General features: G+C 43.1%; 1 protein-coding gene across 1 annotated transcript in view; it reads right to left on the reverse strand.

Moving 5' to 3' along the window:
* luzp2 (leucine zipper protein 2) overlaps window positions 1–17,142 on the reverse strand; it is a 135,527-nt gene that overhangs the window by 19,960 nt on the left and 98,425 nt on the right. Inside the window, exons 6-7 of the mRNA XM_023393102.2 lie at window positions 13,726–13,788; window positions 2,559–2,621 (exon numbers count right to left, since the gene is read on the reverse strand). Coding sequence (XP_023248870.1) covers window positions 2,559–2,621; window positions 13,726–13,788 — 126 coding nt within the window. The remainder of the gene's footprint in view (window positions 1–2,558; window positions 2,622–13,725; window positions 13,789–17,142) is intronic.

A 17,142-nucleotide genomic window follows, 5' to 3' on the forward strand; every position in this document is an offset into this window, starting at 1 on the left:
GGGAGCAGCTGAAATGATGTGCAAAGTTTTCAGCGACAGATGAGTCACGCAGTGAAAGTCGAGGAAAGGGCAACATTCACCTCTGTGGGTTTTTCTTCAAAGAAGCTGAAGAATCAGATCTTCGCTCTCTGAAGGTCTTTTTCTTTTTTTTTTTGTCTTTCTTTCACAGGGAGTTTGGGACGAAGTCATTCGTAGCTGCCGGACGTTGCTCGAGAGGGAATCCAAAAGTAATAAAGCTGGTTCTTTAATCATGGAAACAAAAGGCTTGTGTATAATCTCTTCGTGGCAAATGGTAAATGAAAGTATTCCCTGATAGACAGAAACATAAAGGATACTGAAGGGTACTGATAAAAAAAACAGCCCCATTTTAAAGTGATGGGCGACATATTAAATATTCGCCATTAAATTACTGGCGGCGGACGTTGAATGCGACGTTCAGAATGCAAAGTGTTGTACTTTGAGCTGCCCTAAACATTTCTCCATATGTTTACGTGTTGGATTCAGAAGAAAATATTGCAAAACAACACCAAGTTCTGAGTTGAAGAAAGTGTCGAACTCTGAATAATTATGTCTCCAGGCTGGATTGACTCACAAGCGCACAGAAAGAAGAAAAAGCAGCTGGCTCTTCGTTTGTCTTCCAAAGGATCCAGACTTTGTGTTTGTGTGCAGCATTACAATAAAGAGCCGTTACTGTAATTTCCCTTTGGGATTAATTGAAGTACTCTATCTATCCTTCTATTACAGAGAGCATCATCAGTGCAGAGTCCTCGGAGGATCGCGGGCGCACGGCCGCTGACCCAGAAATGTAGAGTTTCAGGGCCGGTGCCTCGGAGTCTAAAGCGCCATATTTCTGCTGCTGAGTCCATTATAAAGGTGAGGGGTCAGCGGGGTACCAGCCACTCTGATAGACGAGGCATGCAGCTACATCAACTCGTCATTTTTCTCTTCTGTTTCTTTCTCTCAGCTGCAGGAGAAACAGCTCCAGGGGTGAATTTTAAAAGTGGACTGGCGGAGAGAGGAAGATGTGAGGGCTTGTGTTCGGCTCCTTCTGCGAAAAAAAATATTGTCTCGTGGGGGAAACGGCAGGGAGGGCGGTGTCAGTCCCTCTAAAGTTTTTAATCTTGCGGCTGAGCAAAGTGAAGGGGAAACCTTCCTCTGTGTAATGTTTACAGTTTAGAGCCGGGACCGCATGGTTTGGATTCACAGAGTCGGGTCTGTTTTTTTTACGTTGTCCTTCAAATCTGACGACTATTAATGGAAGAAGAAAACACCGACAGCACCGGCTCCACGTCTGATACTTCGAGGATTAGGGAGAACCTCATTCTGTGAATCTGCATTGTTGCATTTTGTCAAACAGGCTCCTTTTCTCTTCTTATGGTTTCACAAGTTTTTCTTTATCTTCCTTTCTTTCATTACCTTACCTGTCAGTCGGAAGAAAGGCGCACTGGTTCCCAGGATAAAATAATTAGGTTTTGAGGCGTCTTGATTTTGTTTGGTCTTCAGTCTTGTGGGCTTGTAGTGCTGTAGCACCGTGACATTCTGCTTTGATAGGGCACAACAGCCATCATAACCAATTCAATTGCCTCCCAGTCAAGGTGCCTTGACTGACCCCCCCCCCCCCCGTGAGGCTGATGACATTTCCGTAACTTGAGTGACTCTCCTCTACTTCCTGCTCCCTCATCCCCAGCTGGGCTTTTGATCACAGCATATGGGGAATACAGATGAGTTTTCAGGAATAGCTAGAGGGAGGGGGGGGTCACAGGGACATGATGCATTTCCCTCTGACCTTTCCATCGGAGGAAAAGCAGACTGCCTGTCATCTCTCTAAGATGACTGTTTTTACAAGACAGAGAGTACGAGCACATTATCGTTATCCCTCTGCAGATCTGAAAAAGCGTAATGTTTACACGTCCACGTCGAGCGTTTGGTAACACCGAGCAGTAACGCCGCTCTGTGTGAGTGACTGATGCAATTTAGAGACAGCGATTTACGAGCAGTGACACCGAGCAAACAAGTCAATGCATCCGTCATTCGCAGGCTAGAAATAGAACAAGGAACAGGACATCTAGGGACAATGTATTCAGGCGCTGGGCTACAAACATAAAATTCAGTCTTGGGGGGGCTGAGTCCTTTTTATTCATTTATGTCTGACAGAGCTTTAGGAATGACGGGTCCGAAGGATCAAAACATACATTTAAGAACCGGCATTGTGGCAGAAATGTCGACTGACATTTTAACACGGCAAACAAGACCTGAAAGGTCAAACCCATGTATCAGTAAATGTCAATAAATATTACGTGAGCACTCACATCTAAGAACATTCAGTCCTTGCAATGCGAGGGGGCAGAGGACAGGACTTAGCAGTATGTGGACTAAGCGCCGGCCAATTGATTTTGCAGGCCACTGCCTTGCTGGAAGGGACTTTGTAATTGAAGACTGAATTAATTGGAGTACCTTGTGTGATGGGATCATCCTTTCAAGGTGTTCTGAAGTACCTGTTTACTCATGGTCTGGAGCTACTATAAAGCCAACCCCCCCCCCCTTCAGTTTGAGCTTACCTTAAAAATTAAATCCTTTTTCCCGTACCGCAGTTCTTTCAGTTGAGCCTGGATTTTTTTGGACTGCAAGGAGAAGATAAGGAAATAAGTGTTAGCTTATTCAAATAGCGAAATTGGTTTTAGATCACGTAGCAGGATTCTGCCAGCTGCAGCAGAAGAGTCCTTTGTGAGTGTTCCCTGGGCAAAGCTGTGGCTTAAAGCAAGGCCCTATCGAGAGGAAGAAAATATCAAATCTCCCCTTCACTGAACTGCATAGTCCACACAATGATGCAGTCATGCACTGGCTTCTTGCCCACTGTCTAAACCTGAATTCTCACTCCCACTACACACATTACCACCACCATCACCACACACATGCAGGTTACAGCTGGGATCTTGTCTGTCTTCGTTTAGCAGCGCACACACACACGCACACACACACACACACACACACACACACACACACACACACAGAGCGGTTCTTCTTTTTGCCGCCCCCGGACGTACAGTGACCGCTCTGCTGCTGCACATCAGTGGGCACATGGAGCACGGAGGCCGACTCCTCGATAGCTCGATACACAGCCACCCTCAGAGCTGCTCATGATGTGAGCATGAACACTGCGTGCAAGCATGAAAGTTTTCCTCACCGTGTCCCTGAGCGAGATGTGAAAATGTTTTTCATACCGTGGCCATTGTATCTGCGATGAATTAATGTGCAAATGAAACTGCCTTGACTCATTTTGAACTCATCTCTCTGTCAATCCGTCTACTGCATCAACTCTGCCTCCATCTCTAACTGTGTTTTCATCCACGTGTTTGTTCGTGCATTTTCAATTTACACATATAAAAACATGACAGGAAACACAGTCCACATTCTGCAACAACAACAAAAACCAAAAAACAAACAGAAAATAACAAAAGGGGCCGAGGTGGAAAAAAAGCTGAATGTGACAAAGTGTGATGGTGTGTGATTTTCTGCAGCTAGGGGTCCTTCATTCAAAACAATAACAAATGACAGTGTTTGGTGATGTGGGAGTTGTTGTCTTCACCAGCTGATGTGTCCACAGAGGTGTCCTCCTCTCCAAAACAAATAAAAAACTAAAACTAAAACTGAATAAAGCAGTTTCACATTAAAAACCGTCCTCGAGAGGCTGCGAGCCGAGTCGCCGCTGATAGCTTCAGATCCAGACGTCTGATGTCTTAAAATCCTTCATCTGGTTAAAATAAACTGTTAAAAATGACCAAGATCTAAATGATTATTTGTAAGAATTGTGGCTTAAAACTGGATAAAAAGTCAGTTGTCTGGTAAAAAAGCCACAAAGACGAAGGGGGGCACAGACAGGCGACCGAATCAAACGCACCTCGTCACCTCGGTTTAAATAACACATTTCTTTGGGTTTGAAAATTGCTCCAGACATTTCGAATAATTCAAGTAACACAACTTAACTCAGTATAAAACCCTGGATCAAGCCATTAGAAATTTTAATGCAGAAAAGTTACGTATGATACATTTAACAAATAAATCACGACCTACGTGAAGCATCGGACTCAAACGTCACAAAGTTCAGCAACATGGATGAGATGGATAAAAAGGCGTTACTCACGTTACTCACAGTAACGACTAGTTTGGAGGTTTGACTATCGACCCGCCACCTGCTGCTGTAAGGTTTAATAAAGACAGAGTTAACTGTAAAACTCTGACTCACTCCAACATTTTCCACTTAACGGTTAAGTTTGTTTTTTTTGTTTTTTTTTTTACTGTCGCCCAGGTCATAAAATGAACAAATTAATTTGGTTTGAATCAGTAAAGTGCCACTTTTGAGACACTTGCTGCTGCTTGAATGAGTCATGAAGAGGCCACGGAGTCGCACGCTGTGGAGTGTTAACTTATAAATGCAAATACCTGAATCTCTAAAAAGTGCTGAGCTCTCACAACCGCCGAAGCGTCGGCCCATTATTTACTCAGAATAAATCATGCGCGCCGTCTCCTCGGCCTCTCTCTTGTTGCCCGTGAGGGTTTAAATCCTGCGAGGGGCGGGTCCTGCATTTCAAACAGTTCACAAACTGGAGCGCTGCGGTCGCTGTGATGGTCACAGCACACGCCACATTAAACAGGACGCACCGCGGTCGACTCCGGCTGGGAACCTTCCTCTCTCACCCCCGTGTTTCCTGTCCGCCTCTCTGCTGCTCACCGTCAAATAATCATCTCAAACAGTCCCACACTAAACCAAATACAGCGACACAGTGTTTTTAAAAGCTCTCGCCAAACATTCATGAAATCTGTCACTGACGGTCTTCGTCCTGTTCGGGTTTCAAGCTGCACCGAGGACAGACACGTGTTTCTTTCACACTTACGTTCTGCTTGGATCATTTACTTATTTATCATTAATGACAAGATCAGAAAATCAAAGGATGAGAGATTCTGGATGGATTCGCTCTCTTGATATTATGACATATGTGGAACGCTGTTTTTGTCGTTCTTTCTCTCTTGTTTAGTGTCAGTTGAACTAACTCTGCTAATAACTCACAGTTTTGTGTGTAGCTATCTATTATTTGTCATATATACTCTTTATAAAGTTGATATGGCAGTTGCCTCTTTACGCAGCCAATACTTCCTCTAATGTTCGCTTCTACCTTTCTTTTTAGCTTTCGTTTTCATCTGCATCAACTCCTGCAAATAATATCTGACTCTTTAGCTGCTAAATGCTGATGTTCACCAGCTAGGCGCTAACTTTGTCTACATGTCTTTGGGTGATGGGCAGGAAGCGAACAGCGGGTTTATTGGAGGGGGAAACAGTTTACTGCCTCGGCTGGAGAGTGGTGACGCTGTGGCTGCAAAAACCAAAACAACGAGCTTAAAGAGGCTAAAATGCTCCCATTAGCGCTGAGGGGGAACGACAAAGTTGGGTGGTAATTTTCTGCGGGTTTGACACATTTCTTACAATTCCCCTCAACTATCAGGCCGGCGTTTGTTTATCAGTTTATTAATTATACTGATACCTTTCTATATTTCTATTCTCTTTTCATTGCACAGTCGTTTTCAAAGTGTTTTTGTCTCTTCCGGGTTTTTCATTCCTCGAAGACAAAGACCCTGGTTTGTGCCTGTAGCTCACTGTACCATGAATCCTCCCGGTGAGAGAACAGGGAAAACTGCTCCAGCTCACATGAGAGCAGAGACGTAAACAGGTGACATGACGTGACGAGGTGGCGGGTGTGCAAAGTGTCCAGACGTCCTCAACATGCACTTATGTATGAGCATTCACAGCAGCACCACAGACCTGCTTACACCCCACCCCCCCCCACGTTTAAACAGATTGCCCTATTTGTGGAGTGTGTCTGATTGGCTGAAGCGTGCGAGCTGAGGCAGACCGGTGACTGGCGGGCGGCCAAAGCGTACTCACTCAGAGTATATATTTTATTTCCATCATTTCAGTCAGGATAATCTGATTTATTCAGTACGGGTAGTGAATGGAGTAGAACAGCACAGCAGTACGTTTGTTTTATTTTAAGGCTCTGCTCTTGTATTCTCCACGTTGCACAGAACTAATTGTATTGTAGGATACATCACTGAGGCTGGAAGAATACATCATCTCCCCAAACAACAAATTATTAAAGCGACCAAACATCAAACATTCATACGTGTAGAAAACCCTCGCTTTGAATACTGATTTCTGATTCCTGGATGAGTCATGAGCCATTTTAATATTACATGGCATTTAACTACATTTACTCTCCAAGAACTTTATTAGAAACACTACACAAACACTGGGTGGTTCCTCCCTTTGCTCTCTAAACATCCTCGCTTCCTCCTGCCGTGGATTCCACAAGGTGCTGGAAAAAACTCTCCTTTGAGATTCTGCTCCGTGTTGCGTCGCGCATCATTTCTGCAGATTTGTCAGATGCACATTCATGCTGCCAATCTCCTGTTCCACCCACATTCCGGAGGCGTTTACCGGATTCAGGTCTGCTGACTAGGGGAAGTCATTATCGTGTCGACAAAACCGGTTTGAGACGACCTTTGCTTTGTGACGTGGAGCGTCATCGTGCTGGACGCAGGGCTGGGCCACATGTCGACTGTGGTTTTAAACTGTTTATTATATTTATTTTTATATTGCCACACAGCAGAGCATTTAGAAACTCTGAGGTACAGACATTCAAAGTATGATCAGATATGCATGATTAAAATCAAAAATCCTTTTCAGTCCTAATTTCGTGATAGTTCTCTGCTATCGTTTTATCGGCCCGCCCCAGCTTTAAGTATCCATTAGAAGATGGTAATGTGGCCATAAAGGGATGAACATTGTCAGTAACACACTCACACTCACACAGACTGTGGCTTTCAAACTGATATTCAGGGGCCTGAAGTGAAACATTCCTGACACCATCACACCAGCAGCAGCAGCAGCAGCCTGGGCTGTTGACACAAGGAAAGATTGGTTCCATCATTTCATGATCCATCCGACCGGGCCACGTTTTTTTTTCTTCCAGTCTTCAGCTGTCCAGTTCAGGCGACCGCGTGTCCACTGCAGCCTCAGATTTCTGTTCTTGTCTGACAGCAGTGGAAACCGAGGTGGTCTCTTGCTGCTGTAGCCCATCCACCTCCGGGGTCTGACATGTTGCCCCCCCCCCGAGATGCTTTCCTGCTCGCCACGGTGGTAAAGAGTGGTTAGCTGCCTCCCTGTCAGGTTGAAACAGTCTGCCCGTTCTCCTCAGACCTCTGTCATCAAGGCAGCGTTTCTGTCCACAGGACAGTCGCTCACTGGATTGTTTTTTTTTGTTTTTCTCACCATTCTGAGTAAAAAACTCTTGTGTGGGAAAATCCCAGGAGATCAGCAGTTTCACAAACACTCAAACCAGCTCGTCACATTTTGTCCTTATTCTGATTGTCTGATGCGAACATTAACTGAAGCTCCTGACCTGTAATCTGCACGAGTTTACGCTTTGCAATGATTGGCCGTTTGCACGAATAGCTTAAGTGCTACATGTCACCTCTTTGCTGCTTCCTGATAGGACAGGAAAACGAATGCATGTCTTCGGGCTCGGAGATGCACACAGGGAGAGATAGAGTAGGACATACATGACGAGACATGTCAGTGGCTATAACATCGCCCCTGCTTCTTATATAATCTTACCATCTCCAGTCTAATACATACTGTAGACAGAACTACTACAGAACTACTGTTGTTGATATTTCTGCTGTTTGATTGTTTTGTCTATAAAATGTCAAAAAAAATAAACACAACGACACCAACCTCAGAATCTGATATTCTAACTTATGTATAAACCACACGCAGGTCATTTTAAACTGTTAATGTATTAATTAATTAATGACGAGTAAGATGGTGTTGGTGCTCTCTCTCTCTCACACACGTACATCTATTAATAAATGAAAGAGAAGAACATTTAGTAAAATAACTGATGTCTCATTACTGAAGGCTCGTGTGATCTGTTTCCTACATGGTTAAATTGCAGCAAAATACAACACGGCGATAATGGCACGCTGCTCCCTTCAAAACAGCCCTGCAGAATTAATTCCACGAGGCCATTCACCTTGAAATCTGTCATTACAGCAAATCCTCCCAAATCCCGTGTATTATATTTCATCTGCATAAGGTTCAGGTATAAAATAAAATCCTGATGCCAGAATGAAATGTAATTCCAGTGATAACAGAGCTGAAATACTGAAATGTAACAAACACCCTTCATCCAAGTGATAACTGCGCAGCCGGCGTCATAAATTTGACAAAACAGCAAAGAGGTGATAAATTCATGCTCTCGAGGAAAAGATGAGCTCCTCCTCAGAACCGTCTTAACCTTGACATTGACTCGGGGGTTTCTGAGCTATCAGACGTTTCCCCCGAGAACATCGGCTGTCTGGTCCAGAGAAGGTTGCACGACATTTTTCCGATGAGCCGCAGAAGGAGCAGAAAAGAGCCGGACGTGTGGCGCAGGGAAGTTTAGCTCAAACACAGTCACACAGGCCCGAAGAGCTCGGCGAGCTTCCTCTCCAATTTGAATGGACTGCTGTATTTGTGAAGTGTTTGTGACTGGTGGAGTGAACAAACGCACAGCTGAGTCAGGCCAGTGGCCGCCTGCCAGCGAGTTTCATGACTGAACTTGCTAAAGTCTGTGATACACTCTTTTTTTTTTTTTAACTGGTAACCTTTTCTCCATGCATGTGGTCACGTCTGAACATCCACAGCTCCACTATTGTCTTTCCAAACGGGTTCTGAGATGAAATAGAGAATCTTGGCATGGACAAGCGTTTCCATCTGTCTTACTTTGAAATAAATCTGGGTTTGCACAATCCAACCATGAAATGAGACACAAAGACACATCTTTGATTTGTCTTAGCTGAAGCTGTGAAATAACAAGGTTTTTAAACGAGGTAAAACTAATGATTGAATTCACAAAGCTTTTGAATAATCTCTTTAAATATTTCACATATTTTTTTACATTGCTTATATTGTGTTGCTGTTTTTGTTTTGTTTTTATCTTGTTTTTGTTTTTTTATTCTTTGTAATTTTCTGCTATATAAATAAACATTATTATTATTAATATTATTACTTTTTATTCTTATTTTTTTAAAGCAGCATAATCTTAAAACATAAATCACAGAGCACTTTTATTATTTCAGATACGGGCATGATGGACATAAACAACCTAATGTCAGTTTGCAGTTACATGGTCGCTTTGTGTGGGAACCCTCATTCCTGCAATTCAGGTGTTGTCAATTAAGAAAATGATTTCCTCCGACACTAGAGATGAAACAATTAATCAATTAGTCATTTGACAAGTTATACTCTCTGGCTCTAGCTTTTCAATTTAATAAATTAGCTGTTGTATTGTAATTGTAAACGACTGGATAACTTTGGGTTTTGGACTGTCAGAGTTTTAAATAATATTTTAAAACAATTTTCACTCTTCTTGTAAAGTGATTACAACAATTAATGGATTAATTAATTAAATGAACTAGCAGATTAATTGATAATTAAAAGAATCATCTGTTGCAGCCCTGCTCTACACATCTGAGATCTCCTCATAGGAATTATAAAACCTTTAAAGACGTTTGTGCATTTTGAAGATGCTTCAGCAGCTGTTATTGTTATTGTCAGAGTAATAGTCACAACTCAGGCAACCTTACTAAGTTATCAATTTTACAGTCAGTGAGGATATAGGATCAGTTCATGCATATTACTGCAACAACAACCATACAACCATTTTTACACTGTCGTTAACATGTAATTTCACGCCTTTTTAGCCGAGTAGTTTTCACCACACAACACAGATTAAGAGCACAAAGCCTCGATCCTCCACCTCACACAAGCAAGCGAAAGCCAAGCACAAGTTAAAGCAGCTTTCTTAAAAAAAAAAAAACGATTACCACACCAAATAAAAACGTGTTCCAAAGATACAATGCGGGAAAATCCGAAAAGCCAATTTTTTTTTCACGAGACGAGGATGCAAACCGCGCATTAAAGAAAAAAAGCAGCTGTTTACTCCTCTTACTCTTAAAATGTATCATGTGCAACAAAAGGTGCTTGTGCTTAGAAAGTTCACCCCCCAAAAAATAAAAAATGAAAAGATCTGGCCTTATCTCAGCTCTTGGACAAAGCTTCAAAGCATGTGATTTAAGATTCAAAGATTTTTATCTCAAGCATTTTTATTTATTTATTTATTTAAACTCTGGCTCACTCAAAGCTCTGAGGAAGTCTTAATTGAAAAGATGAAGAGATTGAAAGCATGAAGAGAAGATTACCGTGTTCTAGGTTCAACACTTGATGTCACGGCCGACATGTCATGAGACACGCTGAAATGTGCTTTAGATCAATAATAAATACTCGTACAAACATTGTTTTCAGCCGGAGATTATATATAAACAACAGTTACTATGATTACAGGTGGTGTGTTTACTCCCTTTCCCGTGGACTAACATGTAATAGCGATGTGCGATTAAGTATCCGTCTCTTTCTGTGTCTCTGCGGTAATTACAGTGTGATTACAGGTTCAGCCTGTGACCTTTAAACCTCTAAACATAAATAACTTTACAGGATTGTTGCAGGGGGCCGTGGAACAATGTGCCTCTTGCTGATTTACTCCAACTTTTACAGCCTCCTGAAGGGAATTGAAGACAGTGACCTCCATCTACCTGAGTTCTAAGAAAAATTCTAGTGGCTGTTTGCTCCCTAAAGAACTCGAAGTCTACTGACCTTGATAACAGCTCTGCGGAAATAATCAGGCAGACAAGAACCACTGGGCAAGAACACAGCTCAGTGTTACTGAGATTGCTGAGATATTGTCAACTACAAGCACAAAAGCCAACCAGCCGTATTTTGTCGCCGTGTCGTCTCCACTCCTGTCGCTGGGAACATTCTGGCTCGGCGTGGACCGCTGACAACTTCAATCAGGAGCCCTTCATAGCCTCTGTACTCTTTCCAAGTCTTTCCTGAAGTGTTATAATCAGACTTGGCTGCTCGGTCCAATGTGCCATCATCATCTCGGAGTTTGAATGTGCGATGATGGCTTGGATAACTGGCCGGTTAAATGTCAGGGATGTTCAGCTGGAGGATTAGTAGACGGAAAGAGGTCTGTAATTTTAACGCAAATCTTTGCGTGTGTCTCAACGGGAACTGGAGAATAACCTCGGGTGTTGGAGGAGATGTCAGGGTCGATGAAAAGCTCTTCCAACATCAACAGCTTCCAAACACTTTATTCTGTTTGTGGCGTGCCGACTATCAGAGCCAGTGTCGCCGCTGATGTGAGGTGACGTGTGTAAAAAAAAAGAAAAGATGTAACCATGGGAAAATTCACCTGTATTATATTAGCTGAGCTTTGCAAGACTGTCACCGAGTCCTTCACCTCATATATTGACCCTGCTCATTTATTTAAGGTTCCCAGCGGCAGAGGAAAGATAATCAGGGATGAAGCTTTTGTCAATTACGCCCGAGAGCCACGAACACACTTCAGCTCGCTGCACGTCTGTAAAAGAAAGATGAAAACCTTTCACCTTAGCCTTTAAGTAGCTATGATACAGGCTTTACTCCACATTTATGCACTGCTCTTAAAATGTTGTGTTTTAATTGTGTGTATTCTATTTCTTCTTCTTATTATTATCAACATTATTATTGCTATTATTATTAATTCAGAGCTTTAGTCCGTCATTGCTGATGCTGTTAGACCAGGAGCTTTACAGGCTCAGAACAGAAGCAAGTCTTTTTTATTCTTATGTTAATTCTGATGCATAGCTTCAAATTAATAATTTATGTCCTGAAATGATTTAATACAGTAAGTCAACATAATAGTGTTCAGTTATTGTAGCAATAGTAGATTTAGATATACTGGGATAAAAAAAAAGAAAGAAAATGTTTTGAGGTCCTGGAGCAAAATAGAAAAAGCGCTGATAAATCTGTGTTGCATGTGAATTCATCTGATTAAATACGCCCCGTTCCCAGTTAATTAAGTACACTTAGTTAAAACTAATGCAGTCTGACACAATGGTCTTGCAGTAAATCCTGTCTTCATGATGGTTTTAACGATCAGTGCACTGTAATGTCTCCGAGAGCTGTTGATGCAACTTCGTGATCTTGTTCGTGGTGCTGTCGAACTGTGTTGCATTATACACAGAGGTGTTTCTACCCTGACTGGTGTAAACGGGGCGGACATATTAATAACAGACACACCTGTCAATGTACCACGGTACAGTTCAACAGCACCGCAAACCACAGCCTCCAAAATGACCGTACAGGTGAATCGACCACCTCCCTGAAACAGGTTCTGCGGGCTGTCACCAAGGAAGGGTTTATTGCAGAGCTGTTGCATTAGACCGCTTTGGTTTTCAGCCAGGTGTTCTCTTATAAACTTCCAACTGAGTGTGTTTTCCACACTCAGTTTTTTTAAATTATGAGCTGCTCAAATTGGACAGAAAACACCGACAGCATCATGTTTAAGGTTTTTCAAAGAGAGGGTGATGAAAGAAAGTGCATGAAAGAGGCTAACCTCCGAGTGAGGTGGGACTGCGGCTGTCTGTAATGGGCTGGAGGCATTTCTGAGGTAAGATGTGAGAGAAACTTAACTTTTTTTATTTGAGGTTACAGATTATTAATTTAAGGGACTCAAATGTCACAGTTTCCGTCTCTGATACCTGCCAGGCTCCATAATTGCTTGTCTACACCTGCAAACGCAATTGTTCTGTCATTCAAAAACCTTGGTAATGTCCTCTGTATCACTGATCAAACAAGCGCCGGCTGCCGTAGGGGAGGTCTAGCCCAGGGAATTTCTAAAGAAAAATCTCCATCTCCACTCCCAAGGTTGCCATCTATCAAGCTGTCTGCATCACCACACTGCAAAAATGTAAAGTTATTCCACATACTGTGGCCTGGATACAGGAAACGCTCGGAATCACAGACCGCGCAACCGCTGAGGCCCGAGCCCACGATTACACAGCAGCGGCTGCGACTGACTCGGACATGTCATCAGGAAACGGCCGCAGGACCCGCCGCCTTGTGTGATCTTGCGTGGCTGAATTACAGCCTGAGCGTTGGTCAGCAGCAGTTGAAAGCTCAGCTCAAGGCTTCGCTAAGGATGTGAACCTGGTGGACGCCGCTGACCATAACAACTGGCAGCAGAGCTGAAGTGACAGCAGAGAAAAAACGAAAGAAAAAGAAAATGACAGCCAAAATGTACTTGAAGCTGCTCTCACTTCAACCCGAGCCCCTCAGATTGCACTATACAGCCATCAAAGCACTCGCTGTTCAAGACCAGTTTTTATCCGAGACTCACCAGACGTACAAAGCTGAGAAAGTTTGTGTGTTTGTGGGAGAGTGAGAGAGAGAGAGGGATGAACTCTTTCTAACCTTCAGTGGGACTTTCTGTGAACCTTTCACTGTGTTTCCCCCAATTACAGTTACAATAAATGATCAATATCATGATGAATGACTTAATTTAATTTGAATGAACAGGACAAAACTGAATCCTCAGATTATTATAAATACAGTAAAACTGACAGTAACGTGTTTATGTTATAATTTGTATTTTATTAATGTTGTTTACTCACAGGAGAACAAAACCCGCCTTCAGTATCTGAGCAGGAATTGCAACTACTTCATGAACAATGAGCAATTAAGTAGCTGGAGCTGAAAACTGATTATAATTGTGATAAAAATGGAACGTGCTAATTAAACACCCTTACCTCTTCAGCATAGGCGTCACAAAGTTTGTTGCCCGAGAGCAGTTTGTTTTTCAGGCTCTTGTTCTGAAAAAGAGAGAAGAGACAAAGAAGTGATGTCGTTGGCGTCTTTGAGTTGCATTTTTTTGCTGCTTCATAAAAAGGCGGTATTGACTCAGCGGGCCTCAGGTTTTCTCCGGCGGGGGTGTTTGGCCGTGCAGCGAGCTCTGACAGCTCTGCGTCTCGATTTCAGACCAGACTGAGGAGAAGTCAGGAGCCCCCCCCCCCCCTCCGGTTTGAGGATCTGAGAGTGCACTCGGCCTCGCAGGCATCTAAAAAGGTCAGAAAATGTAGCTCGGTGCCAGACCCCCACTGAACTTTAAAACGTGATCAGTAAAGCCTTAAAATCTTTTGACTGGCAGCCAGCGGAGAGACGCCAGAACAGAGGGTCAGAGGGTCTCGGTGTTTGGTGCCAGTTAACACCCTCGCTACGGTTTTATAGACAATCTGGAGGCACAAGAATGATCCTATACTTACAGAGCAGTGCAGTCTGCTACATTCATTTACATGAAATGTGCTCATGCATTAATGATCTTCTCACGGTCACTAGTGGATGTAAATATTTTGTTTTTTGAAAAAAATATATAAATAAAAACAGCTGTTGAAAGCAGAACTGCACTATTCTGATTACCAGGTGCCATATCATCAGTGGTGGCTCAAACCTTCTCACATCAAGGGCCCCTACTGACACAATTACCCCACGGGGCCCCCATTTCATAAGATCTTGTCCCAGGGTCCCTCGTCTGATGAGATTTTTGCTTTAACAGAAAGTGTTTGAAACCTGTAGGAGAAATAGTCACATATTCTGTCTTTGTTTTACTTATGGATGCAATAATAGGGAACATAAATTACTCCCCTTTTTGCTGGGGACCCCAAGGAACCACCTCAAGGACCCCTGAGGGTCCTCAGACCCAATTTCAAGAACCACTGCCACATATAACAACAAGTACAACAATTTCTAAATTCAAAATTGAGATTTGAAAATATTTCTGAATTCTTCTTTCTTTTGTAAATTCCTTAAACTCAGCACCATGTCTCCACTCAGACACCCCTGGTTAAACATGTATCTATAACACAGCGCCTTTGGTCCCAGTCAAATCTCAATTTAAGTAAAATGCACTACGATATATTTAAAAGGAAGTCGGCAAATGAGACAGTCAGGAGACGGGATGTAAGGACGGAGGAGAACGAGACCTGAAGGTGATAACAGCGTCGGGAAAGGAAGGAATTTCCCGTTTTTTAATTGACAATGATCTGTGAGTAAGATTGGCCCTAAAGCAACTTAACGCTTAACCCGAAGTACGCATCGGCTCGTCAGGACGAGCCAATAAAACTGCACCATCAACCGTGACGAAGGCTTCACTAGGGTCTAAGAGAACTACAGTTGAACAGTCTCCGGCTTGTGCAGTTAAGAGAAGGTCGTTTCTCTGCTGCGATTTAAAACTAGATGGACTGTCTCAGAGATGTTATTACTGTGAAAAGAGAGAGAGAGAGAAAACTACCAGGTGAAAGAGAACACACTGTGCAGAGAAATACAACATAATGTGCAACAAAGAAAAAAACCCCGACAAAGAAAAAACAAAAGCTGCAAAATCCACGTCACACCTACATGTATACACACGCTTTCATGTGTCACGCTTCAAGCATGTTTGAACTGCTGCCGAGAACATCTGTCAAATCAAAGTTAAGTTGTAGCTGCAAAAAAATAAAGGGAGGAGCTGTGTGTTAACACACACTCAGCTGTTACATCTTTGCTATCACATGCTGTTTGATGAGAAGTCGTGCGAAGAGGATTTTCTCTCCATTCTTTTAAAATGTGTGTTCACCGACGGACTGGGGGGGGCGGCATTAAAATGATCCTGATGGCTGAGGAAAACCTAAAAGGTGATCACATGACATTGGATTATTGACAGGAAACTACTTCCACTGTTGCGTAACTAAACGTCTACCACCTCCGTCTCATCTAAAGAAACAAATGTCATTAGATGCGGCTTCATCACAGAAGCCAGTGCAGATTTATTAACGCTTTCCATCGAATCAACATCACATTTAAAATTCTTAATGAGTTTATCAATGAGCTAATTACCTGTGGCTGATGGTCTATTCTTCAAACCCATCCAGCAGAACTTGTGCAGGAACAATGAATATTCATCTTTCATTCAGGGAAACTGAGCGCGGTGACAAGAACACCCGAAACCCCGCGGCCCTGCAGATGAATCTGCCCCTTCCTCTTCTTATACACCACATATGTTTCGCTACATAAACAAGTGCATCCATCAGCAACTTCCTCTCCACACTTTGTTTTGCATGTGAAGGGATTACAGTGTAAAGGCTCAGAGCGTGATCTAACAGACTTTGAAACAGCATGGTGTTGGGTGCCAGGAGGGTGGTCCTGAGCTCTGCCAAGACTTGTAGTTTTTGCTGGGTTTTTCGAAAAGGCAGTAAATCTCCTGACGGCACCGATGAACGGACCGGAAAACCTCCTCGCAGTGTTTGCTGTGTGGCAGGCACATGGACAAGAGGGGACGATCCACGTGGCAGATGACAGGAGGTCCGGGCTGCAAACAGTTAACTCGCTACGGCACAGTGCGACAGTCAACATCACAAAACAACCGCAGACGGTTCTGGAAGACGTGAGGCGCTTTGTTAGAAACGACTAATCTCAAACGAACTGAGTGAAATCAAATACAATCTGTTATGTTCGCTTTGTAACAGAGATGAGAAAGGTGTTTGTACCAATCTCGAAATTAGGAACAAACAGTGACACGATATAAAAGGACTGTGTGAACTGTCAATTAAAACTTGAGACAGCAGCTCAAACTTTCTGACTAGAGGACAACAACAGAGGATTAACGGTATGATGCAAATTTCTTTTGGGATTCTGGAGGATGTTTTAAAACCAAATCTGCAACGAGCTGTTGCACAGTTTTCATTAATCAAACGTAGAAGAAAAACAGATCTAACACCACAGACTGGGGAATACTCAGGACGACTGACAGCCACATTCGTTTCCTATTGTTTTCAACAGAGTATTATTCATTGCACCACATTTCAGACACTGTGTGTCTGTCCGCTCCTTCAGAATCAGCCCCGGTCCATGCTTCTTTCTTTTTGTTTTTTGGTTTTGGCTCCAGTGCAAGTGAAGAAAGTTTGTTTGTATTTGTAAAAAATGAAAATGCAACGCGGCCATAAGGACTTATGGTTTCAAAATGGCACAATAAATTCATTTAGGTGGAGATAACACGTCTGGCTCTGATGTGGCGGCGCCCTGATGGTTGATCTGCTGCTTGATGCTGGAGACAGCTCAGCGTTTCTCAGTGATGATTTGGCTGCGATCCACAGGGACAGTTTGGACACAGAGGGGGGGGGGGGGGCGGGGGC

The sequence above is a fragment of the Seriola lalandi genome, unplaced genomic scaffold, assembly GCF_002814215.2.
Source record: "Seriola lalandi dorsalis isolate HSWRI2012SDOR001 ecotype SW California unplaced genomic scaffold, Sedor1 jcf7180002054929, whole genome shotgun sequence".
Taxonomy (NCBI): Eukaryota; Metazoa; Chordata; class Actinopteri; order Carangiformes; family Carangidae; genus Seriola; species Seriola lalandi.